A 26,447-nucleotide genomic window follows, 5' to 3' on the forward strand; every position below is an offset into this window, starting at 1 on the left:
CACCTAGCAGAGCTTGGCTCCATCCTCTTGGCACTCACCCTTTACATACTTACAAACATTAATGAGGTCACCTCTCAGTCTCCTCCTCTCTAAGCTGAAGAGCCCCAGCTCCCTCAGTCTCTCCTCATAAGGAAGATGTTCCACTCCCTTAATCATTTTGTGGCTCTGTGCTGGACTCTTTCAAGCAGTTCCCTGTCCCTGTCAAACTGAGGGGCCCAGAGCAGGCAATTCTTCAGGCAGGGAGAAGAAAGTGACACCAAGACATGCATACATGAGGCTCAATCCTATAGATACAGCCCCCACACCACATGGATAGGATCTCAGCAGCTAACAGCTATGACAAGGAAGAGGATGAAGAAACCTGAAAACCAAACAGAGCAGGTGGGCAAAGATGCACACTGCTCTCTGGATGATACACATGAAACTCAGGGGTCTGGTGTTACCTACTCCTGGCACCTCCAAAGAGCAGCCAAACCATCACAGGCAGCTGGCTCTTCCCACCGGCCTCCAACTGGTACCCTGTGCCCAAGCTGCGGTGCCTCCCCTGACAACTTGCAACCTGTCAGGGAAGACTCAGCTCCTCAGGAGCTGCCTCTGGCTTGAGTCTGCATGAAAAATGGGGCCTGCAGGAGCTGGGGAAGAAGAGATGATACCAAAAAATCACAGTGGCATTTACAAATCAATTTTTAATAACTCACTCCAAAGTTTAGCTCCAACTCAATTTTTCTCCTCCAGAACTTGGTCGTTATTTTGTAAAATATTTGTCTCACTGCAGCAGCTGCCTAATTTAAAGACAGCAATCTGATTTCTCCACACATTCCCTAAGCATCAAGACCAGGTTTTCCAATAATAGACTGAGTTATGAATTAGATATAAAATACACTCAGCAGCTCAGATCAGATATGGGAAAGTTTGGGGCCATCAGCCACGTCCTGAGGCTGAATCTTGGAGTTAAAGGACTTTTTTGCTCAGCTCAAGCTGGCCTCAAAACACAAGTAGCAGTAGTAGGGTGTCTACCAAAATGGTCAAATCTGCAGCAGAATGTGTGAGCAGGAGTTTGCTGGCACCACAGCAGCAGAGGAGAGCACCATACCGTGCACAGGCAGATGTCTGCATCCCTCACTCAGGCTCCCTGCCTTGCTCTTATTTTCCTTACTGGCAGTGCCAGAGCGCATGTAGGAAGCAGAGGGCTGCTGACTACTGGCTGGTACCTGCAGCCTGGACCAAGGAGGAGGCATCAAAGAGCAGTACCACAACCTCCTCTGCACAGGCAGGAAGAGATCGAGGGCAAGCTACAGCGCTGCTGCAGCCAGCATGCCACCAAATGGAGACAAGGCCACCCCCATAGCAACCCCACTCTCCTCTCTGTTAAGGACAAACACTGCACAGCAGCCAAGGCAGGGCTCTGCTCTTTATTGAGCTCTAGGTTTGTATGTACATCCATTTACAGTGCTTGGTTCAGCAACAGTGTGACAGCAGGACGTGTGTCACAGTTCTCCTCAGCTCAGTCGTGCATGAGGGGCTGAGCTGAGGAGCAGCTCCCAGTCGCAGCCCGGGCTTCTCAGTTCATCCCAGCAAGGGAGTGCCATGGGACAGCAGGGCCCTCCACAGGTGAGCCCAGAGGGAAGAGCTGCAAATCCCAGACTCAGCCCCTACTCTTTTGTGTATCTGCCTAGTCTCAGCCCAAGCAGGATCAGAGAAAAGGAGACATGTGGACAGCTGGGTGACTTGATGTTCCAACAGCAGCAGTGATGCTGGGGTTGCAGCTCAAGGAAGCAACTTGAGCCCCCTTTAGAAGAAACTCCTTCCCCTCAGAGGAGAGGCTGTCCAGCAAGGGCTCCTCACGCACACGGACAACATTGTGATACATTTCTACTTATTCTTCACCAGAGAAGCTGCCTCCTTCTACATGCCCTGGCCTGTTCTCAAGCAGAATGGTTCTATGGAGCCTGCTTGCTCTCCCACGCACTGTCCCTCTGACATGTACACATTTCTACACATTTGCACAGCAGAAAGCAAATAAGAGCCTGGCTTAGCTGATAAAAGCCAGACAATTCCATGCTGAAGCAAAGTATCCTCTGTTGGGAGAAGCCAGTGCTCCTAAGGAAAATGTATGGTCTTCATCAGGTGCTGTGCCCAGAGGGTGGCCAAGGGCACAGCTTTCAGTTCCCTGTGCTCATAGCAGGTAAGGATGAATCATTAACACAATTATCACATTAGCATGAATAAGCCTTGTCTAAAAATGGTAGTAAATGAGCAGGACACTCACATCACTCACAGTACTCTAACCTAGGGGGTAAGAGCAGAACTAGGCACTTTTTTTTCCCCCAAAAAAACCTGTTTTCTACAGGAAAAAAAAAAAAAAGGAAGAAGAAAAAAGTGGATCTGGGATGTAAATAACTTCTCTGCTTCAGTCCACCAAGTCAGGCCAGATGTTAGCATCACTGCTGGGAGCTGAAAATGCACGAAGAGGGAATGGGTCTTTATGCAGCATGTTCCTGAGTCGGCAGCCTGACACAGCACCTCTGACCTGGGCACCTCTGAAACACTGTTCCTGGAACAGAAAGGTCTCCTTGTGCCCCAGAACATCCCCCTGGAGCTCCTCCTTAGGAAGCTGTGATGGGTTGAAATCAACCCCCAACTAATTTGAGAGAATTACCCCACAGAAGCTCTCAGTAGGCTACAGCGCTGCAAGTCGCTTGGTGAAAAGGGAAGAGCAAGTGAGAAAGTGAAGTGAACTATTTCTCCATCTGTGTTTTAATTGTGTGCTACACACAAAGGGACTTCTTACTTCAGGAAGGTCACCAGGCACTTGCAAACAGGTGCAAGGCAGATGATCCTGTGAGGAAGAGGAGGATTGTCACAATGCAGTCTCTGGTGGGCAATACGGGGAGTGGTGGGTAGGGACTCAGCTTGTCATTTGTCCCATGAAAAAGGAGCATCTAAAAACGTCCCTCAACCTTGGAAATAGCAGAGATGAGCTGGGCTACCAGAAGTGACAGGGACCCCAAGCAGAGTTTGTCTTCAGTTCCAAGTGCTCTGTTTGATGCCCCATAGTTTTGTATAGTGGCTCAGACAGAACCCTGTAAGCGAAGGGCCTTGGTGACACAATTTCTTCTTCTCCAGTAATCCGAGGCCGCGGTTCCAGTGACACCTTCTGACAGGAGAAGCCAGCAGTGAGCAGGGCATGCTCCTTGGGGAAAGGTTTTATACCCCAAAGCCATTCCTGCATTGGCAGGAGGGCAGGCTGATCCAGGCTGACAGAAAAGAACAGCCCTCCCCCGGGATCACAGCTTCCCCCACAGAGCAGATGTGAGATCTCAGTGCAGAACTGTCTCACACAGCTGGACCAGTTTTATTGTTTTGGCTGTGAGCTTTTCCCAGCTCTGCTGCAAAGGTTTCCAGTGCATCTTCTCTGGGGCTGTGGAGGGAATCTCCCACTGCTACGTCACAGGAACGGCTGCCAACCCCCATGACACCTTACAAAACAGCTTCCTCCTCAATGTGCCAATCATCCCTGCTCAAACACATGCCTGGCGGATCAAACACACAACAGCAAGGCTCTCCCCTGCAAGAAACACAGTCCCTCCTGCAGGGGAAGGCTGCAGCTCTATGGTGTCCCTGCCCAGGCAGACCCTGTCTCTGCTCAGCCCTGCGCAGAGGCTGTGGCCCAGCTTCAAGAGATGGTAGAGAACTCCTTCAGCAGCAGCTCCTGGCTCAGTGTGTTGAAAGCAAGGTTCTTTCTCACGTTGATGCTGATGGACCGCACCTGGCAGAGGCAAAACAAGACATTTTAGCCAAGTGACCCTTCCTGGCTCCCTGTAAGCATGTCAGCTTTGATGCAGCTGACCTCCAAGTTCAGCAGGAAACCCTCTGGCATGCTGCTATGGCCCCAGAGAACTCACTGCTGCCAGCTCTCACTGAGACTCCAGCTTAGCAAGGAATACCTGAGGATTCTCTGGCTCCTGGAACAGCAGGAATTGCCTGCAGTGACATCCCAGCAAGGAGAGTCACAGAATCACAGAATGTATCGTGTTGAAAGGGACCTTTAAAGGTCATCTTGTCCACCCCGCTGCAGCAAGCAGGAACATCTTCAACTAGATCAGGTTGCTCAGGGCCCCATGAATTTTGACCCCAAGTGTCTCCAGGGATAAGGCCTTAACTGTCTCTCTGGGCAACCTGTTCCAGTATTTCATTGTAAAGAACCTCCACCTTATGTCCAACCCAAATCTACCCTGAACCAATTTCAAACCATTGCCCTCATCCCATTGCTACAAGCCCTTCTAAACAGTCAGTTCCAAATGAAAGAGGGATGGGAGAGGATGCTCTGTGTGGATGCATGAACTATGATATGTTTCCTGTTCTGGGGCAAAGTGATCAGAGAAGTGAGTGCTTCCAGGCTGCAAGCTGGAAGAGCGCTTTCTACCAGTTCCCATTGGAACACCATCCAGCATTCTCTTGGATGAATGCAGTGCCACAGCCTCTGCCCTGCTCCAGAACCTGCAGAGCCAATGACAGGGAGTCAAGGAAAGGACAGGAGCCATGCTGCTGAGTTGTGAACACAAATTATCACCCAAGCTGGCAGAAAAACATGGGTTCACAGCCAGCTGTTTGCACTCTGTGCCAAGTGCCTTACACTTGAAGCTGGCTCACTAGAAGAACAGACACCTTTATTCCTCGACAGTTCCTGGACTTCTGGTCACTTGCAGAGTCTGTGAGGAGGAGCTGGGCAATCCTGGTGCACAGCAGCTTCCCTCCCCCCTGCATGCCTGCAGACTGGTTGGCCAAGCAGAGAGGCCTCAGACTGGGCTCAGTCTCAGCTGCACTCAGCAACCAAAAAACAAAGTCAAACATGATCTGTTGTCAGTGACTGTGCAGCAGTGAGAGCAAGCAAAACTGACACAAGCTCATGCAAACCACGGGATTACAGTTCCCAGAGACTCGGAGCCTGTGATAATAAGGTTGCTGCTGACCTGGTTAGTGTTCTGTACTTTTTTAAAAGCACTTGGGTGGGGGGCAGGAAATTATATAGAAGCAAAATAAGGAATCCAACACTGGGGGCTGGAAGAGAAAGTTCATACTGCTGAGAGTTTCACTCACTGCCCTGGTGAGAAATAAAAGCAAGGCAGAAAGCTCCCAGAAATCCAAAATGTGTGAGAGTGGGAAGCAAATCAAAACATGGAAGGTTAATAGGGAAAGCTGTGCAATAAAGCCCAGTGACCCCCCACTGGGGCTGAAATAGTTTGGGATCATGTCTTGTAAGACAACCACAGGTTATAGCCTGTGTTAAACACCACTGCAAGTGGTGTCCGGAACACTGGTTTGCATTGGGCTGTCTCCCTGCCAGGAGACAGGAGCCCCACTGACAGGATTTGGTCTCAATCATGCTAAGTGCTCCTCAGCTCAGTGATCCAGTTAGTTCTGACAAGAGGAGAACCACATGGCTAAACAGATGAGGAGATGCCTCTGCCCTGGAGAATGGGACTGCCTGCAGAAAAGGGGCAGAAGCTACGTGCTGTGTAAGCCACCATCCTGACCCTTACTAGAAGCATTTCTATGGGTGCCAGCAACAGAAAGTACGAGCAGAAATGAGCTCCTGGTCTCAGCAGCTGCTGCGAGGGGCCAGGCACCAGCAGTAGGAGATGCCCAATACACCAAGCTCTCCAAGAAGGATGTGGTAGCAGCCTCTACAAGAGGGAAAGGGAGACTCTCAGAAAGGGAGACTGGAGTGGCATTTGATGAGGACACTGATCTTAGCAGAAATTGCACCTATGGGGTAGAGCACAAGAAATTAAGCCTGTTCAGTTTGCAAGGAGAGAGTTTAGCAGGAATAGTGCAAACACTCTCCAATATGTAAAATGAGGTCAGAAAGAGAACAGTGAGTAATATTTCTCTGGCTCCCCAGGGATGGGGCAAGAAATACTTTGCTTAATCTAAGACAAAGAAGATTTGCACTGGGAAAAAAAGGCAATACTTTTACCCATATGGGTTATGAAGCAGCAGAGCAGATCACCTGGGGCCAGTGTGGAGCTGTTTTCACCTAAGGACAGCATTAGGTTTAAAGAGGAGCTTAGACACAAACTTTGGTCAAGAGCAGTCTAGATGGACTTTGCTTTAACTCAAGTTGGGGAGAGGAGTGAGTGTGGTAATAACACACAAGATGATTCCTACACTTCACAAACCTGTGGTGGTTTTAGGCTATGCCTTTAAAATTTAGTTACAGATTTTGAGCAGAAAAGTAGAAAAATGTAAATAAATCACTATTGGGTGTAAAAAAAGAAAACAAAAGATTATCTTAGACAAATTCATTGAATAAATATCTAGAATAAGATGGGATGTACCTGAACAATTTTTTCTTCTTTCCTGATCTCTGCTGTTTGGCTTTGCTTGGGAGAGATTAACTTGCTTGTTGGAATGGAATGGAATGGAATGGAATGGAATGGAATGGAATGGAATGGAATGGAATGGAATGGAATGGAATGGAATGGAATGGAATGGAATGGAATGGACCAGATCAGACCAGACCAGATTGGAAAAGACTTTTGAGATCATCAAGTCCAACCTATCATCCAACACCATCTAATCAACTAAACCATGGCACCAAGCACCCCATCCAGTCTCTTCCTAAGCACCCCCAATGATGGTGACTCCACCACCTCCCTGGGCAGCCCATTCCAATAGCCAATCACTCTTTCTATGAAGAACTTCTTCCTAACATCCAGCCTTAACCTCCCCTGGTGCAGCTTGAGACTGTGTCCTCTTGTTCTGGTGCTGGTTGCCTGGGAGAAGAGACCAGCCTCTGCCTGTCTACAACCTCCCTTCAGGTAGCTGTAGAGAGCAATAAGGTCTCCCCTGAGCCTCCTCTTCTCCAGGCTAAGCAACCCCAGCTCCCTCAGCCTCTCCTCATAGGGCTTGTGCTCCAAACCCCTCCCCAGCTTTGTTGCCCTTCTCTGGGCAAGGTCCAGTGAGTCAACATCTTTCCTAAACTGAGGGGCCCAGAACTGGACACAGCACTCGAAGTGTGGCATAACCAGTGCTTAGTTCAGGGGCAGAATGACCTCCCTGCTCTTGCTGGCCACACTGTTCCTGATACAGGCCAGGATGCCATTGGCCTTTGTTGGCTGGCCTTGGCTGAAATTGTTAAGTCTAACCCACTGCTTTCTCTCTGGCTCTCTCTCTCGTGGGACAGGGGAAGGCTGGGGGACAACAGTGGAAGGGTTTCCCTGGTCTCTGACCAGGGAGCTTTTTGTGTTGTTTGCTAATTGCAAATATCTGTATAATATTGTAAATACTGTGTATTTTGTACATATTCATTGCATTCCATTGTAGAGTGTAGCTCTTGCTTGTAAATACAGCTTCATTTGCTTCTAACTGAGTTAGTCTGGCAAAGTTAACACTGGGGGAAAACTTCAGCCCACCACAAAACCTCTGCCCAGCATTTCTTCTGCTGTGAGAAAGCAGGCAGCTCTGAGCCAACCAGTTTAAAAGGTAAGAACAGTTCAAATCAGAGTTAAATCAAATTATCCCCAGCACCAGGGCTCAGCACATGGGAGTCAGAGCTCATCTCCCTTTTCTGGGTTGGAAAGCTAGACACAGACTCAGGGAAGCGTCAGCCTGTAACAAGGATAACTTTGGAAGCTTCCTGCAATCTGTCTGAGCTGCTCCATCCACAAGGCTACACCCCAGGACTCCTCCTAGCTTGTGGTGCAGCAGGCAGCCCAAAAATGGCTGCTAGCCTGGAAGCTACCAGAACTCTGCAGAGTTACTCATACAAGGGACCAGAACCAGCCTCAGGAAGTGAGCTGAGAGCTGTAACATTCATTGGTTAAGCAGGTATAAAGCAAAGCAAGCATCCTCCCTTGCTTCTGTATGGAGCACATTAGGGCCAGAGATGCTTTTAAAATTGTTTCCTCCTTCTCAGCAGATTGGATCCCACTTAACCTACAGACTCTGAAGAAATGGGAAATGCATGAAATGCTGACATCACCTGGAGAACAATAAGCAAATGAAAGAGTGGATGGCATTCAGCACGTGAGGAAAACATTCAGTTCTAAGTTTTATGTCATTATAGCCAGCCATGTGCAACACCATACAGACACTCCTACTTTGCAGCAAGCCCCATCAATTAAACCTGTTTCCAATCAAGAAGCAGCTCTTCAGAAATCTGTACAATGGGAGGAAGGTTTACACTGACTACTACATCTAATTAGAAGTCAAATTAGTGTAATTTCCCCTGCAGAAATCAATCCCTCATCAGCCTATTTTGAGACTCTGCTGAAAGCTATTCAACTACAAAGACGGTGAATGCTTGGAAAGATGCTGAGTCTCTGTTCACACATTCCTCCAACTGCAATGAAAGGGTCCAAAAGCTCACATCCAACCACTCATTCTATCAAAGCAGCAGAGATCCCAAATGACATCCCTAAGAGTTCAAAGGAAAAGAAATAAAAAGTGGCAAAAAACTTCCTAACTTCCTTCCTTTAGCCCCTCAAAGGCAGCACAACAGGCCAGAAAACCCAGCTGATAACACACTGCACATCACCTTCTACCACAATGTGGCTGCAGAGTGGCAGGCCTTTGAAAGCTTCTTTGAAAGGGGACTGGGAGAAGAAAGACAATTTTTCTTTGGGATTAACAAGAAAGAGTAGCACTGAGGCAAAGGCAGAGAAGTGAAGCAGTGCATTAGCAAAGCACGTCAAAGGAGTGAGAACAAGATTTCTAAGCATAAAGGAGCCAAGAGAATGGCTCAGGGAAGTTCCTGCTCACCCACTTAATGGGAGCACAGAGAGATGAAAAGGCAGCTGAGAAAGAAAATGGCTCCTGCATGTCATTCCCCACCAAGAAAGATTTGCTTTAATGCAATCCCACAGATAGAGGTAAGAAAAACCAGCAGAATCTGGAAATAATTGTTTGTAAACAGATGCTGTCCAAGGAGGCCTGATGGGACCAGCATGAGTTTGGAAACCTGTAGCTCACCATCAGCCCCTGCTCCTTTGGCAGAGCCCATGAAGAGAACTGCAGCAACTTCACTCTGCTGCCTCCATGAAATCCTGCAAACCTCAGCAGTTAAACACAACCCAGTGGGGAGGGGGATACTACCCAACATCAGAACAGGAACAGAGGCCAGAATGAAGCCTCACAAAAAGGAAACCAAGTCAGGAGAGGATATGGGGAAGACAGGGCAGAGTAAGGGCTTTTGGAACAATTAATGAAGCCATCAGTTTCTGTGCACCTAGGGGGAAAAAAACACGTGTGGAGGATGGGAATCCAGCTGGGTTTGCTGAAGACAAATCATGACATATCAGGTTGACTTCCTGCTGTGTTGAGGGAATGGCTTAATGGAAAGCAGGGGATTTTCTGTAGCTGTGAGTAAAGAACATTTAATAGGGTCCCAATTCTCAGGGCATCTAGAGAAATGTGGATTACACAGATTCACAACTGGGTCAAATCAGCACATTTAGACAGTAATTATTCAGGCTTTCATATGCTTTTGAGAAGAGGGACCCAGGGGTACATGGACAGGCAGTCTTCAGGAGGGAGTTGAGGAAGGACTGGTTATGCTAAACAGATAATGATGCAAAATTGGGATTTCATAACTACTACTACTACTAATAATAATAATAATAAATCAGGCTACAAATTATTTGAGCTGAAGTCTTTTGTAGCTGTGATGATCTCAGGACTGAGAATGTCATTTTAATCAATTGGCATGATCAGCCTGAGTTTCTGCCAGGCCAAGTGGAAAGTGGGGCATGCAGGAAGCTGAGCAGTTATGTGGCCAAGAGGCTGGGGAAGGAGATGCTGGCTGAGGCAGGCAGGAGCCCTTGGGACAGAACAGATGAAAACAGAAATATGAGTGTGACTTATTTTCAGGGCACAGCAAAAGGAGAAGCCTGTGTCACAGGAAGGCTATGGGCAGATTTCTTCACATGCATTCCAGATACGGTATCAAACAGCAGGGCAGAGGGGCAAAAATGGGCAAAAAAAGAACACAGAAAAATTGCATGAAAGTGATTGCAAGCGGCTTTGCTTGTGTGCTACTCAACAGCAGGGACAGAATGACCAAAAACTCCCATTAAAAAGTATTCTACAGAAGAAAGCAAATCCATTCATGTGTGCCTGCTCTGGAGCAGAGTAGACAGAGGGAGGCATAACATTCCCAAACTCGTGCAGGCTCGTGACGGAGTGGGCAGGCACCAATTACTCATCAATCAGCAAGGACAGAGCTGGGAGAGAGAATCAGCTCTCAAACTGGTGGAGGAAGCTGCCAGAGGCAGAGATCTCTCCTTTTGCTGTAATGATTCAAAAGTGAAGAAAGCCAGGCTCCTCTCAGATACCAGCAACTACAAGAACATTCCTTCCTTGGTGATGTGGACGTCAGGCAAGAAAATGTTCCCCTGGGACTCCCTGGAGCAGGGTGAGCAAGCTGGTTTGCTGAAGAACATAAATACCAACCCAAGTTATTTGGACTCACTTTTGTCTTTGCTATATTGTTTTTGTGAGTCTTCTCCTCTGACAGAAGAAGACATTTCAGGAGAATGCTTTTGCTTTCTTTGCTTGGGAACCCTATTTTGTGAATGAGGGAGGAAAGCAATGAGCAGGCACAGATCCCAGCAGCGCCACATGTTCTGCTCAGTCCCATACTTGGTGGTCCCCTTAACAGCAGCAAAAAGGCTAAGTCCCTCTGTGTGCTAAACACAGAGCGGCAGCATCAGGCAAATTAGCCACCACAAAGCACAGTGGATCTCCATGGCAGAAGAGACAGAGATGGACTGTTCAGCTGCTGGTCTGAGCAGTCTAGTGGTTCCTCTACCCAGCCATGTATTTCTGGGCAGGGAGCTCCAGAGGACTTTCAGATCTGCTGAGACATGCGGCATCTGTTCAGATCCTATTCCTGCCTCGTCTTCGGAGGCAGCCCAGTGGAGTAGCACAGCTGCTCTGCTATACCCCCAAGTGCACTGCCCAGGCTGTAAGCACAGGCTCTAGTAAAGGGTGGTTGATCCTGCAGAACCAAGGCAGCTTACCAGCTCTTTGAAGAAGGCAGCCTCTTTATGCTGTTCTGAGTAGCGCTCGTACTGGTCCAGCCCGTCCTGCAGCTTCAAGGTCAGCGTGTCATAGTTGGACCGCACCACTTCCAGAACCTGCCACAGACAGCCAAATACAGCACAGGAGTCAGCATCCACATGGCTCAGCAGGGAGGAGCAAGCTTGACGTAGACCACAGCTCTGGCACTTCGTTTTGCAACGTTCATGGCTTTAGCAGCCGACATTTGGCTCATGGCTAATAACACAGAGGTGGCCTCTGAAGTCTCCTAATGCCAGTGAGGAACAGGATTCAAATCTGCAGGATTTCTCTATTCATAAGAGCAGTGATGAGCCAATATCTATGACTGGAGAGTAAATCTTACGAAGAGCAACTGAAGGAGCTCAGACTGTTTAGTTTGGAAAAGAGGAGGCTGAGGGGAGACCTCATTGCTCTTTACAACTACGTGAAAGGACATTGTAGAGAGGCTGGTGCTGGTCTCTTCTCACAGGTGATTAGTGATAGAACAAGAGGGAATGGCCTCAAGCTATGACTGGGTAGGTTTAGACTGAACATTAGGAAAATTTTTTTCACAGCAAGAGTGGTCAGGCATTGGAATGTGCTGCCCAGGGAGGTGGCTGAGTCACCAACCCTGAATGTGTTTAAGGGTTGTTAGGATGTGGTGCTTGAGGATATGGTTTTGGGGGTGAACTTTGCAGAGTAGGGTTATTGGTTGGACTTGGTGATCCTGAGGGTCTTTTCCAACCTGAATATTTCTGTGAGTCTGTGATAGCAGCAGGATCTCATTAAATTAAGCAGCTAACTGCCATGTGTACACCCACATGTAACACAGCAGGCACTATGTAAACACAGGTTAGTCTGACTCCATGGCCTTTCCAATGCTAGTTCTGCCAGCAGACCTACCTCCTGGCTATCTAAACACCATTCACAACCTGCTAAACCACCACCTTCTACAGCTGCTCAGCTCAGCTTCCATACAGAGCACTGCACTTCTCTCCTGACAGGAGCAAGCTTCTAACACGCACTAGGAGAAGACCAACTCTGGTACAGACTCTGGTTTGGGAAACAGATGGAGACAAATCCAGGTCTTTCTGATCAGGAGGTATTGTATTACCTGCCTTCACTGCAACCAAAGCACTCCAGCTTGCATTACTGCCTTGTCCTGGCTCCCAGCACTGGGCTATACTTGTAAATTCTTAGTTACACATCTCTGTTCTATGGAACTATTAATTTGCCTAGCTAGGGAACACCAAGGACTCCCACAATGCTTTTTAGCTTCAAACATTGCATGGACATAGACAGTCCTCAAAGCATTTGTGAGACGGTAAGCAATGATAATCTTCCTACCAGGAACTATATAGCTCAGTGCTCCTGGGCAAAACATATGCTGGAAACAGTTCTCTTAAACACATGAACTTCATTCTTAGGTAGATACTATTTAATGTGATTGGTACATAGAATATCAACATCTAAAGATTGCATTATATGAACCTCTGATCATGAAAGATCCTAGCCAAGGGGACTACATTCTGTAAGGTGCAAAGGAAAAGGGCTCTGGCCCAGGGCATCACAGCTCAGAAAGACCCTGTGAAAAGTACTGCAGAGGATTTAAGATAGCAGTGACCAGAACAATAAGGAACCCTTCTACTTCTCCTCTTGTCCTCCCAACAACACAAACACTACCCTTGATTATCCTTTGAGGGAGCTGGCAGCTCCTTCATGTACAGGACTGAATGAAGTCCTTACATCCTTTAAAGAAACCTACACTTGCTTAGAGTTCCTACAAAACCTTGTTTCTCCCAAACTTTACATTTGGCAGTGGTGCACAGAGACACTCAAAAAAAGCCCCACTGAGAAGCAGGTTAAGACCTGAGGTGACAGAAGCCACAGGGCATCATCCAAATGAGGACTGAGTGTAAAAATAGGTCCCAAAGTAGTTCCCAAGTGAGATGGTTACACAGCAGAGTCTCCTGGCAGCTCAGCTGTCCTCCAGCACTGCAGAGGCAAGCCAGGGGTAGGAATCAGTATTCTGCAACATCATTTAAGAACAGCCTGTCAGTGTCCTGCTGTTGCACGAGAACGCAGCCTCCTCTCCGCACTCATTTGCTAATGCTGTTTGTCAGCTTCACCGGCAGAGAAGAAGACCCCCCTGCAATGACAGCCATTGCCAAACTCAGCCTGGCCTTGTTCCTGTTTGCAGGAGCTGCAAGAAGTATCACAGAGCCAAGAGCAATGATAAAAGAAAGCCTCCTGGCCACAGAAATTATTTACTCTAGGCTGCAACTATCCCCTAGGGATGGGGAGTAGTATAATGCACCTTCTGAGCAATAAAGAATCTATCAGCTTGTACAAATCACAGATCTTCCTGTCAGTCTGAGGAAGCCAAGTTGACCAAAATGAGTAAGCTGCAGGGGAGAAATGTTTTTTGAAAGGTGAGGAGTAGAGCAGGCTTCTCCAGCAGTAACTCAGAGTGGGGGCATTTTACCCAGGGCTACCCTACTCCCCCAGAAGCCTCCCTTGGGCTCCTCTTCACTCCCCTGTGCCTTCATACACACAGCCATGCACAGTGTTACACGGGTGTCCCCAGACAATGGATGTACATGCTTGCCCATGACAAATGAGGATTCCTCCTTGCTAGCTATGAGTAGACAGCTCTTCGAATACCCAACAGAAGCATCCTCAAAACATGGTAGGAGTAGTAAACTCCAAGGGCAGCAGTGAGCTCTGTAATCAGTACCCTTTAAATCAGCCCTCCCATGCCACCTTTGAAAGGCAGCTAAGAACTCAGTTTGATACTCTAGGAGAAGAACAGATAATGAACAAGCCCCAAAGTCTCTGCTGTGTAACCCACTGCTTAATGGAATCTCTGCACTGAACTTGAGATGAGCTTATCCCTTTAGCTACACATTTTCATTGGCTCCCACTCCTTAGATCCTTTAATTATGAAACAGAACTTAAAAAGAAAGGGTAAGTTTAAAATAAACAGCTTCTCCTCACTGTCTGATAATTTCCCTTTCTTGCTGCTGCTGAGAGGAAAAATGCTACGTGGGATCTGAGATAAACCCACTCACAGATCATTTCACTTCATACCTCACAATGGAGAGAAACTGTTACTGAGATTAGGACCTGCAATCCTTGAGATGACTTCATCTGCTCTTTAAGATGTAGCTGCTAGACAGAGAAGAGGTTAAAGAGCAGCAGAAGGTATTAAGAACACTGCACATGAAAGTTTGAAATGCACAGATGACAAAATCCTGCATCCTCTGTGTAACAGAAGATTATGTGTTAATCACAGAACGTTAAGGGCTGGAAGGGACCAAGCCCAACCCCCTGCCAGAGCAGGATCACCGAGAGTAGGTCACACAGGAACATGTCCAGGTGGGTTTTGAATGTCTCCAGAGAAGGATGTGTTAGCATCCTGTGTCCTTCTTCCACACTGCTTGGCCTTTTGTCCAGGAAAACTACTGCAGGAAGAACACCCTTCTGAGTTAAACACATGAGGCCTTTATCTGCACCCTTCTGTCAGAGGGATTTAATTTTGAGATTAAAGCATTTCTCCTTCAAGGACTTGTCCAGCCTGGTCTTCCTGGAAGTGTCTATGGCAGACTAGAACACATCGATTCCAAGATGGTGAGGTATGAATAACTTCAAGGAAGAGAGTTTTAGCTGAACTTTTCCACACCGTTTTTAAATAGGTCTTTCAGTTTTTAAAACCTCCCAAGCACCTGGAAGAACACCACTTCCAGTGCCAGGCACAGTGGGCTACAGCTGATTTCCAAAGAGCTTGATGTGACACTTCTCAGAGGGCAAGGACAATCATGCAGGGCAAACTGGTTTTTAAAAAAACACTTTTCCTGGAGCTTTACAGTGGGGGAAAAAAAGTCAAGTGAAGAGCAGTCACAACCTAAATCTTTCTCCTTTTTGTTTTTTTGGTAGGTTACCTTAGGGGGATCAGAGTCTTAAAAAAAGCAGCATGACAGAAGGGAGCAACTTGGACATGGTCAATACAAGAAAAGTGAAGTCTGCTGAATTCCTTTCCTGCAGTTACCTGTAACAGCCCTTGAGTGAATTTGCTCATTCACTCTGCTGCAACAAACCAGAAGTCAGTGGAGCTCCATCACTGTAATTTAAAGATAATTTGCTATCCAATTAACCCCCTGCCCCACCATTCTCTCACTGACTGCTTTGCAAAAGTTCCAGAGAAGCGTTAGCAATGCAGGTCCCTTAGTATGTGTTCCCAGACTGACGCTTCAGGAGCTGCTCTGAATAGCAAGTGCTTTCTGTGGCACTCAGGCTTCAGCTTCCTCCTGTAGCCACAACTGCCTCTGCCCCATAATTCTCCTTCCCCAATAACACCCACAACCTACAAGCAGAGGTAATGGCATCCTGGCCAGTATCAGGAATAGCATGGCCAGCAGGAGCAGGGAAGTCATTCTGCCCCTGGACTCAGCACTGGTTAGGCCACACTTCGAGTACTGTGACCAGTTCTGGGTCCCTCAGTCTAAGAAGGACATTGAGACACTTGAACGTGTCCAGCGAAGGGCAACAAAGCTGGGGAGAGGCCTCGAGGACAAGACCTGTGAGGAGAGGCTGAGGGAGCTGGGGTTGTTTAGCCTGGAGAAGAGGAGGCTCAAGGGAGACCTTATTGCTGTCTACAACTACCTGAAGGGAGGTTGTAGAGAGGCGGGGGTTGGTCTCTCCTCCCAGGCAACCAGCACCAGAACAAGAGGACACAGTCTCAAGCTGCACCGGGGAGGTTTAGGCTGGATGTTAGGAAGAAGTTCTTCACAGAGAGTGTGATTGCCCATTGGAATGGGCAATCTTTCATCACCTGCAACTGCAGTTTCAGCCTTATTAGAACATAAAATTAGAGAGTGGCACCGATTTACACCACCCAGAAAAGGACCTGTTACTAGGTAGGTTCTGAGAAACATGCATGGGTGATGATCAAGAAAGAAAGGAAAAGCAGAAGCAAGAAGCAAGGTCTCTAAGCTGTTTTGTTGGGTTTTTTTAATCAGCACAGGAAAGGACAGGAACACAATCAGTCAGCACCACCTGGACCTTGCTAAAGCATCTCCATGCCCATGAGACAATCATTACCTACCAGGACACAGAAGCAGTTGGAAAAGAATTGACTGAATGTTCTCACATCAATCAAAAGGCCAACCCCCCCCAACTCTAACAACCCCCAGGTTAAAATGCATTTAATTCCCACACCAACTCTATGTCACTCACAAGGGTATGGTGGGAGAAAGCTCTCCAGATGAGGCCTTGCAAGCCCCCCCCACAGGGCTGAAAAGCTAGGCACCTCTGTCCCAGCTGTCCCATGCTGTAGCAGCCAGTCTATGGCGTATGTAATGACAACCCATGGCCACTGCTACTGCACAGACCCAGCATAAGGGCGAAGGGCAGATGAAGACAGACAAATAGGCCTTTTGTCCTCTTTATGAAGGATGCAGAGTGCCTGGCACTGACTGTGTACTGAGGAAATTACAGCAACTACACCCCTGAAACCTCAGCAAAGCCCAAGATACCAGGAGCAAACCCAGCAGTCTGTCCCTTCAGCTCAAAGGGGAGCTGAGGCTGCAGGAAGGGACATCAGGGTTTCCCTTTTCTAACAGAAACCTGATGTGCATTTAACATTGGAGTCTTCAAACTGGCTTGTTTGCTCCAGGTTTAGTTCAAATCTTCCCCTTATTCTCCCTCACTAATCTCTAAAAGCAACTGATACAGTCCCTGAGTGTTTCTCCTGGTGAATTCAACTGAATAGCAACATTGCTCATTGTAATGAAAAGGCTGCTGCCACCTGGACTATGAAAGGACTATTGCCTCTCCACAATAAAGTGCCAAATAACTGACCCACATTTTACAATGGTATCTTCTAATTAATATGGAAAATGTTTTGGGTTCTGTTGTCTGGATTTTTTCCCCTCAAATGGCATCACGCTTTTTATAGAGCAACTTCAAGTTGCTGATGCAGGCTGGAATCTCTGCTGGAATTAATCACCAGAAGCGCCACAGACAAAGCACATAACTAAATAATTACAAGTTAAATAAAAGAACCCCCACACACAGCTGCCACATTTCCCAACAAACTCTGCCCAGATCCCCTCTGCACTCATCTCCTTCTCCTCCTCTGCAGGCTGCAGGAGCCGAGTCCAAAGGAAGGATCCACTAGACTGCCAGTGCTACACACACGTGCTGGAAGCCATTCATGCTGGCTTCAAGAAAAGCACCCACCCTAGGACAAGAGCTTTTGCCTGACCCAACACACCTTTGCAGCTAGCCTGGAGCTGATGCTTCAGCATCATCCCTCATCTTCAAAATTATGAAGTCATGACTATTAACTCCATGTTCATGAATGCTAAGAGGAAGAGGAAGATGATGTTGCTATGACAATCTAATAACTCAGACTCCAAAGACATGCTGTGCATACAGTACCCTTCTATGGATCCAGAGGATGCAGAGTGAGTCTGGTGTACAAGGTGGGAAAGACAATAATTTGGGCTTGAAACTCACATGTAATCATGCTACATATGTGCAAGATATGCAGCACTTTGTCATTCCTGCTCCAGTGTCCCTGATCTCCTGCATCAAGCAGCTGCTGTTTGTACTACGTGCAAGTGAAGGACCTATGGCCCTCTCCTGCTGTGGGCTGAGAGCATAAGGCTGCTCAGACTAAGTCTGTAAGACAGCCCCCACCAACTCACACAACTGTCACTCTCAGAATAGGATGCAGCACCACGTAGGGACACATTTTTCCAACAGTAAAAAGCTGTTACCCCAAAAGATTAAGTGACAATAACCAAGGGCCAATTTCTCCTCTGAAGTATGAAAACAGAACTGCAGTGATGCAGATGCATCAGCAATGCTGGACAGTAAGACCCAAGCAATCTGTTCAAATCACAGGGGGAAGACATGCCTGCAGAGGTGAGCGCAGCTGCCTATGAGTCCCAGTATGGCACAGGGCCACAAATACATGCTCCAGTTCCTGACTGTGGAGAAACAAAAGCTGAGGGGAGTCATAAGTGCCTCTTGCTCAGTATCTGGAGCTGGATAGATGGAGAAAGCTGAGCAGCATGCTGCAAAGATGAGTGAGCCCAGAAGTGAAGGTGCCTCACCCTGCTTCCCACTGCTAAGGTGGGTGCAGGGACCCCTTGCACACAGCTCCCACCAGGTTACTCAGACACTTGGGCTTTGCCTATTATCTTCCTTTGTTCAGCTCACTGAGTATTAGCCAGGATACACTGTGTCTAGGAGCCCAGAAGCAAACACCCTTTGCCCATCAGTTAGCCTTTTTTGTCCCTGACAGTCACTTCTGGCAGTCCTCTGTGTTCACTGCACAACTCTGCATACAACCAAACACGAGGGAAAACTAACTCTCCACATCCCAGATCCTTCCTAAGGGCTGCTTTTATACACTTGCAGTGGAAGGTTATTGAAATCCAGGCCTTGCCACTTCTCTACACCAGGTAAAAGGTTTTGTTCATACATAAAATATGATGATGATTATTATTATTATACTTAGCAACATCACAGAGGGATGTTTCACACCACCTTCTCCTAACAGCACAGAGTCATTCTGTTGGGCTCAGATGATATACAGTAGCTCACAGAGATCTGTGATTTTTAAAGGAAAAAGCCTACAAAGTTGACAGTTTCCATCCATGGAGTAGGAGGGTTTAGTTACAGTCTTTCTCCTGTGCCCACAGGTGCCTCTTTTAAAGAGAAGTAATTTAGAAGCTCACTTGGAGGATGACTGTTGTTGTCTGAACTCTGCTGGCAGATATGGTGCCCTGTTTTGGGATGAGATTTATCCGTTCCAGATATGTTTTAAACCCACAATCCATTAGAAGCCCTAGAGTATTCACCTCTCTCTAACAGTGGGAAAAGACTCACTGATGCAAGTGCTTTGGAAATCACACAGCTTTCAGAAACACCCTGAAGTCCAAACTGTTACCAACTCCATCCAAAAGCAGCTGTAAATGCTCCATGTGATGCCCATTCCAAGCTCACGGGGGACAAGCCTTCACAAGAGTCAACACATAATTTATGAAGCTGAAAGGCTGCAAAGAATGACAAAGACAAATAACAAGAAACAACCAGCTACGCACATAGAATAGCATAGCATAGCATGGCATAGCAAAGCACAGCATAGCATAGCATAGACCAGGTTGGCAAAGACCTTTGAGATCATCAAGTCCAACCTATCACCCAACACCATCTAATCAACTAAACCATGTCACCAAGCTCCCCATCCAGTCTCTTCCTAAACACTTCCAGTGATGGTGACTCCACTACCTCCCTGGGCATCACATTCCAATGGGCAATCACTCTTTCTGTGAAGAACTCCTTCCTAACATCCAGCCTTAACCTCCCCTGGTGCAGCTTGAGACTGTGTCCTCTTGTTCTGGTGCTGGTTGCCTGGGAGAAGAGACCAACCCCCACCTGGCTACAACCTCCCTTCAGGTAGTTGTAGAGAGCAATAAGGTCTCCCCTGAGCCTCCTCTTCTCCAGGCTAAACAATCCCAGTTCCCTCAGCCTCTCCTCATAGGGCTTGTGCTCCAGACCCCTCCCCAGCTTTGTTGCCCTTCTCTGGACTCGTTCCAGCAAGTCAACACCTTTCCTAAACTGAAGGGCCCAGAACTGGACACAGTACTCGAGGTGTGGCCTAAGCAGTGCTGAGTCCAGGGGCAGAATGACTTCCCTGCATAGATTCTAGGGGACTTCATTTTTAAGATGTATCAACAAACAGAAGGCACCTGTGTGGTGGATAACCCTTGACAGCCTTGTGTAGCCACCACTAGGGCTAGAGAGGCCTGTGCTACATGCACAACACCATCTGAGCTCCAGGAGTCAGATAGTTAAAAGCCTGCTTACCTCACCAGAAAGATCATGCCATGAGTACTTCTATTTCAGAATAATTTCAGTAAGTCTTGTCTACACAAAGCTTATGCCACGAGTTCTACCTCAGAGCAACTTCAAGAAGTCATGTCTACACATATGACAGCTCTCATACGTGTTAAATGCACTTTGCTCAACTCATTTGGGTTTGCAGCACAAGAACAAAAATGCACTTAGCTCACACTGCTTTGTCTCCAGACCAACCTGCTTTGCTAAGCTTCACAGGATCACAGGATGTTAGGGTTTGGAAGGGACCTCCGAAGATGACATCAAGTCCAAGCTCCCTGCCAGAGCAGGACCATAGAATCCAGCACAGGTCACACAGGAACACATCCAGATGGGTCTTGAAAGTCTCCAGAGAAGGAGACTCTACAAGCTCTCTGGGCAGCCTGTGCTCTGTGATCCTCACAGTGAAGAGTTCACAGTATCACAGTATAACTAAGGTTGGAAAGGACCTTGAGGATCATTGAGTCCAACCTATCAACACAGACCCCATGACTAGACCATGGCACCAAGTGCCATGTCCAATCTCCTCTTGAACGCCTCCAGGCACGGTGACTCCACCACCTCCCTGGGCAGCACATTCCAATGGTGAATGACTCACTCGGTGAAGAACTTTCTCCCCACCTCGAGTCTAAACCTCCCCCTGGCACACGTTGGGGGGAACCTCCTGTGTTGTAGTTTATATCCATTACCCTTGACCCTATCACAGCCAGCCCTCAGATATTTATAAAGATTTCTTAAATCCCCTCTCAGTCTTCTTCAGACTAAAAAGCCCTAAGGCTCTCAGTCTCTCCTCACAGAGGATGTGCTGGAGTCCCTTCATCATGCTGGTAGCCCTCCGTTGGACTCTCTCAAGCACATCCCTGTCCCTCTTGAGCTGGGGAGACCGAAACTGGACTATCCAAAGATAGTCAGTGAATTTATACTGATCTGCATATCCCACCTGCCTCAAAGAACCTGGCAGGCACTGTGGGGTCTTGTGTGCTCTTCCCCAGGCTGCAGGGACAGGATCTGAAGACAAATTACAGGAGGCAATTCTGTGTTACTCAAGGGAAGAAAATCAGTTCAGAGAGTGTCTGCCAAGGGAATGAGCATCTATGTACCGCACAATGCTGGCGCTTCCAAAGCCCAGGCAGGGAAAGGAATTCAAAGATCCTGAAACAAATTATCTTTAAAATTAGGAATTAATGAAATCTGCCAGAGCAGATTTTTAGATTTACATAGGGAAGTCTCTCAGAAACTGAATGAGGCCCACTAAGCTTGCCCACCGTTAGAAACGTTGTGAGGAGAGCCCGCAGCATATGGAAGGGCAGGAGCATCAAACCATGAGACAGATAGATTTGCTATTTTGGAGTTACAGCCCATTTTGGAGCTGTGAACTCTTATCTCCAGCTGGTGTCATTTATGAAAACATTTCTCACTGCTAGGTATGTGAAAGCACTTGCAACTCTGCCAAGGCTCGAAATGCACCGCAGACAGCCATGGACTGGACCGTTAATTTTTTTATTTCCCCGTGGTGCTTACAATTAACTTAAGTGCTCAAATGTGATGGGCTGCTCCAGGAGAGGCTCTTTATCTACCAGCTGCATTCTAGCACAGCAGTGAATCATCTGCTGTCACCAAAGCATAAGACAGGGGGACAGGAACCTCCTTATGCTCACTGAGCATAGCCCACATAGATGAATGTTGTGATTTGAGTACAGCCTTCTTTATTTGTCCAGAGAAGGGCAACAAAGTTGGTGAGGGGCTTGGAACACAAGCCCTATGAGGAGAGTCTGAGGGAGCTGGGGTTGCTTAGCCTGGAGAAGAGGAGATTCAGGGGTGACCTTATTGCTCTCTACAACTACCTTAAGGGAGGTTGTAGACAGGCAGAGGTTGGTCTCTTCTCCCAGGCAACCAGCACCAGAACAAGAGGACACAGTCTCAAGCTGCACCAGGGGAGGTTTAGGCTTGAGGTTAGGAGGAAGTTTTACACAGAGAGAGTGATTGCCCATTGGAATGGGCTGCCCAAGGAGGTGGTGGAGTCACCATCACTAGAAGTGTTCAGGAGGACACTTGATAGGGTGCTTGGTTGCATGGTTTAGTTGATTAGGTGGTGTTGGATGATAGGTTGGACGCGATGATCTTGAAGGTCTCTTCCAACCTGGTCTGGTCTGGTCTGGTCTGGTCTATTCTATTCTATTCTATTCTAGTCTAGTCTAGTCTAGTCTAGTCTAGTCTATTCTATTCTATTCTATTCTATTCTATTCTATTCTATTCACAGAAGACCTTGTCCCCCTGAACACAGAGATGTAAATAAAACAAAAATCACCAGCAGTTCTCCAGCACCAGTTCACTGACTAATGTAAGACCAGCAACTTTGGTACCCAAAAGAAGATAAAAGAGTCTAAGTTGTGAGCTGCTGCTCCAGCTGAACTGAAAAGCTAGAACACACAAAGCTGCTGTAAAAATCAAAGCAAGCTACAAGACCTAAAAAATAGTAGTTGAACATTTTAAGGTCTGAAAAAAACCTTTTTAGGGCCAGTGGCCAGAAAGAATCCTGGCAAACGTTGAAACCCAAATACACAATTTTCAGTTCAGATTGCCTCAACAAAGCTACAACAGGATCCCTAAAATACACATGGGGAAATTAATTCCCAGTAAACAAATTCTAATTTGCCCAGAGGACAGTTGGCTCAGAAATAAGGCTGTCTAGAGAACATATAAGACAGGCTATGCAACAAAAAATCTTCCTGTTCAGTCAAACCCCAACAGAAGCAAGCAGACTTCCCAGTTCAAAGAAACCAAAACCTAATCATGTTCAAGTGAAAAATCAATGGGGACTCTCATTCTCCTTATGGTCTAACCAAGTATCTGCAGTCACAGGGAGTTTCTAGAACTATGTCACCTGGTCAGGTTCACAGCAATCAGTGGAGGAGAGCTTGTGCTCCTCACACAGCCATCATGGACTTCTGCATGATATAATGGTTAGAATAGCATAGCATAGCATAGCATAGCATAGACCAGACCAGACCAGACCAGGTTGGAAGAGACCTTCAAGATCATCACGTCCAACCCATCATCCAACACCATCTAATCAACTAAACCAAGCACCCTATCAAGTCTCCTCCTAAACACCTCCAGTGATGGTGACTCCGCTACCTCCCCAGGCAGCCCATTCCAATGGGCAATCACTCTCTCGGTGTAGAATTTCTTCCTAACACCTAGTCTGAATCTCCCCTGGCACTGCTTGGGACTGTGTCCTCTTGTTTTGGTGCTGGTTGCCTGGGAGAAGAGACCAACCCCCACCTGGCTACAACCTCAGTTACAGACTAATTTAAGGGAGAAAAAGTCAAAACTCACCAGAGCTCTGACTTGAGGATCAAGTCAAATGAAGAGAGGACACAGACACTCCAAAAAGCTTTGGAGCTCATCAGGCATTTGTTTGTTTGGGGTTTTTCCCCTCCTTTTTCCTTCACAGCAGCTAGCAAACAAACAGCCTCTATGAATTGTACTATTGCAGCCCTGGGTGTGACACATGCTGAGAAAATGTAGATGCTAATCTATTTTATTATTATTTAAAAAAAATATTCAGAAATCTTGTTGAACTTGGTTTGCACAACATGAATAAATTTAACTAAAGGAAACAGCAAAACTAAATGACGATAGACTAAAAAAAACGTGGCCACAAACAAAGTGGATGCTGTTATGTTTAAAGTAAGTGAAAACAACATAGGATATTCCAAAGAAAGACCCAGGTGGAACTGGGGCAGGAAGGTAGGCCTTTGGAAAGGCAAAGCTTACAAAGATCAGCTCCATAGCTCCTGCTTACATTTAAGCAACTGAACAGTGACAACAGAAGGCCATCTATTAATGGCTATTGGCTAATAATGGAAGCTATAAAAGGCTTCATAATTCAGTGGCTTAAGGAGGTGCAAGGAAGCCAAGAAAAAGGAAATCCAGAGCTCACTTGCCTAACTGATCACATGTGGAAAACACACTGAAGTCCATTCTAAGATGGGGAAAACAAAAGCTTTTGAACATAAGCAAGAAGTCTGAATAGCCAAGGAATCAGATAAACAAATCTGAGCACAAGCCCTATGGGGAGAGGCTGAGGGAGCTGGGATTGTTTAGCCTGGAGAAGAGGAGGCTCAGGGGAGACCTTATTGATATCTACAATGACCTGAAGGAGGATTGTAGCCAGGAGGGAGTTGGCCTCTTCTCCCAAGCAACCAGCACCAGAACAAGAGGACACAGTCTCAAGCTGCACCAGGGGAGGTTTAGGCTCAAGGTGAGGAGAAAGTTCTTCACCGAGCGAGTCATTCGTCATTGGAATGTGCTGCCCAGGGAGGTGGTGGAGTCACCGTCCCTGGAGGGGTTCAAGAGGGGATTGGATGTGGCACTTGGTGCCACGGTCTAGTCATGGGGTCTGTGGTGACAGGTTCGACTTGATGATCTTTGAGGTCTCTTCCAACCTTGGTGATACTGTGAAATCACTGTTTGATTATCTGAACTATTTTGCAGTTCCACAGTTGTTCTGAAGTAAGGACACTGGAATCAATACATAAGATTTCATACATGGGCTGTCACAGACTTAGATGGTGACAACACAACACTCCTGATTTATTTTTGCACTCTTTAATAATTTTTAATTTGTTATTTGCCTTCCTGACCGCTGTTGAGCCTTGAGCCAACATTTCCAGGCTTATCACAGTGACTCCAAGAGTCCTTTCCTGCATGGCACTATCTAGGAGACTCTCCTACAGCTTAGTGACTCTAAGGGACTCATAAATTCGATCTGCAAAAATGCTTTCTGAAGATGCAGCCCAAAGTAAATAAAAGATCTGTAGCCAACTGGTTAGCTACAAATAGCTCTAGCTGCAAACAGCTAGAAAAGCTGTAGTAGCAGTATGCTAAGATAGCCAGCTAATAAGGAAAGGTGGGCAGTGCTTGGAAGTTTGTGTGACTCAACCCACATAAAAGTTGTAGTTACTAAGGCTTTTGCATATCTGGAGTTGAAACAGACAGCTATAAGCTGCTGGATGATCCTTAAAAACAGAAAATCCTGTAGTGAAAAGGGAACTTCTGTTGCAACATGTCTGCTCTAAGTTCCAAAAGTGACCAAAATCAATCTAAGTGCAGGTCACAAATGGCAATACAAAGTCAGGAGTTCCTTCTTCAAAGGCACTTACTGCAGAAACAAGACATTTGAATGTGCAACTCAGAAGTCTCTTCGTTCTGGGCACAAGAACTGAGGGTGCTGATGAGCAGGCACAGTGCTACCTCAGCAGTAATTGAGAAGGTGTGAAGGAAGAGATGATTGCCCCTCAGATACTGAGAATGCACCTGTGCAAGTCAAGTCCATAAGAACTGTGACAGTGATGAAATTCTTACCAAGACAATGGGATCAAATCCGTCCCAATTAAGTGGCTCCTCACAAACCCCAACCATACTGCACAGCTGGAGGAGAGGGAAAACACAAAGTCTGTGATGACAGCAGAAATACAAACCCCAAATAATTTCTTGTTAACATTTTAACTTGTTAAATTATTCCCTTTTGTGCTCTTGGAATGTGTCATTCTTTTTAAACTCCATCTGGGCAATGACCAGAGCTGAAACAGAATGAGACCAGTTATGGCTGGAAGCATTCATGGACAGCACAGAAAATGCCTTTTTCCTTTAAAAACAGAGCTACTTAAAGCTGACTGCTAAGTTAATTCAAAAGGAATATTTAAATGGTTATTGGGTCAGCTGGGAAAACAGAGGCTACTATCCAAGATAATCATTACCAAGGGCTGATGAGATGCTAAACATGGTGAGCTGAGACACTTTTTGAAGACTAGAGAAGTACAGGACAGCTGGCCAACAGACAGTCAGCAAGGCAAATCTGAGAGGGAGCAGAGACTTGGGCATGGACCACACACAGAAAACAGGTCAGAGGTTTCTGAGAAATCAAATGGTCTGCCGCTTATTCCTGCCCTTCTCAGGAAAAGGAGACTGTGTACATTCTCTGCAATAAACACAGAGGCACCAAAAGTTGCTGACAGAGTTATTCCACCATATTTTCCAGTCATTTATCCAAGATAATAGCCACGTTTCTGAAGAAGGATTCCTGCCACAGTTAAGTGGCATCTTGCAATCCAAAGGTATTTGGAGGACGAAAAGGGCTCATGTGCCTGGGAACTCAGTGTTAATTCCTGCAACATCTGTTCTGCCTATATCCTTATGGCATCAGACCTACCACCTCTTCAGCACCAGCTTTCTCACAGTTCACACAGGATCACATAGAATCACAGAATCAAATAGGTCGGAAAATACCTCAGAGATCATCAAGTCCAATCTACTACCTACTACCTATCACCTCCTGACAACTAAACCATGGTTTCAAGTGCCACATTGTGCTGGGTTACACTCATCCTGGGGGGCAGGGTTGCGAGTGCCCTGCTTTCCCCAGGGGACAAAGAAACCTGGATCCAGGTGGACATGGTTTCTCCCTCCTGGGCAGAGGGGTCCCCTGG

General features: G+C 46.9%; 1 protein-coding gene across 5 annotated transcripts in view; it reads right to left on the minus strand.

Annotated features, from left to right (window-relative positions):
* Positions 1–1,392: 1,392 nt before the first annotated feature.
* Positions 1,393–26,447, minus strand: part of ARMH3 (armadillo like helical domain containing 3) — a 151,679-nt gene continuing 126,624 nt past the window's right edge. For all 5 annotated transcript variants that reach the window (XM_068139512.1, XM_068139515.1, XM_068139514.1 and 2 more), the window contains 2 exons: positions 11,025–11,141; positions 1,393–3,769 (listed from right to left, as the gene is read on the minus strand). In XM_068139512.1, coding sequence (XP_067995613.1) covers positions 3,677–3,769; positions 11,025–11,141 — 210 coding nt within the window. In that variant the 3' untranslated portion in view covers positions 1,393–3,676. The remainder of the gene's footprint in view (positions 3,770–11,024; positions 11,142–26,447) is intronic.

The sequence above is a fragment of the Melanerpes formicivorus genome, unplaced genomic scaffold (assembly GCF_026170545.1).
Source record: "Melanerpes formicivorus ecotype bairdi unplaced genomic scaffold, bMelFor1.0.p_v2 SCAF_6, whole genome shotgun sequence".
Lineage (NCBI taxonomy): Eukaryota > Metazoa > Chordata > Aves > Piciformes > Picidae > Melanerpes > Melanerpes formicivorus.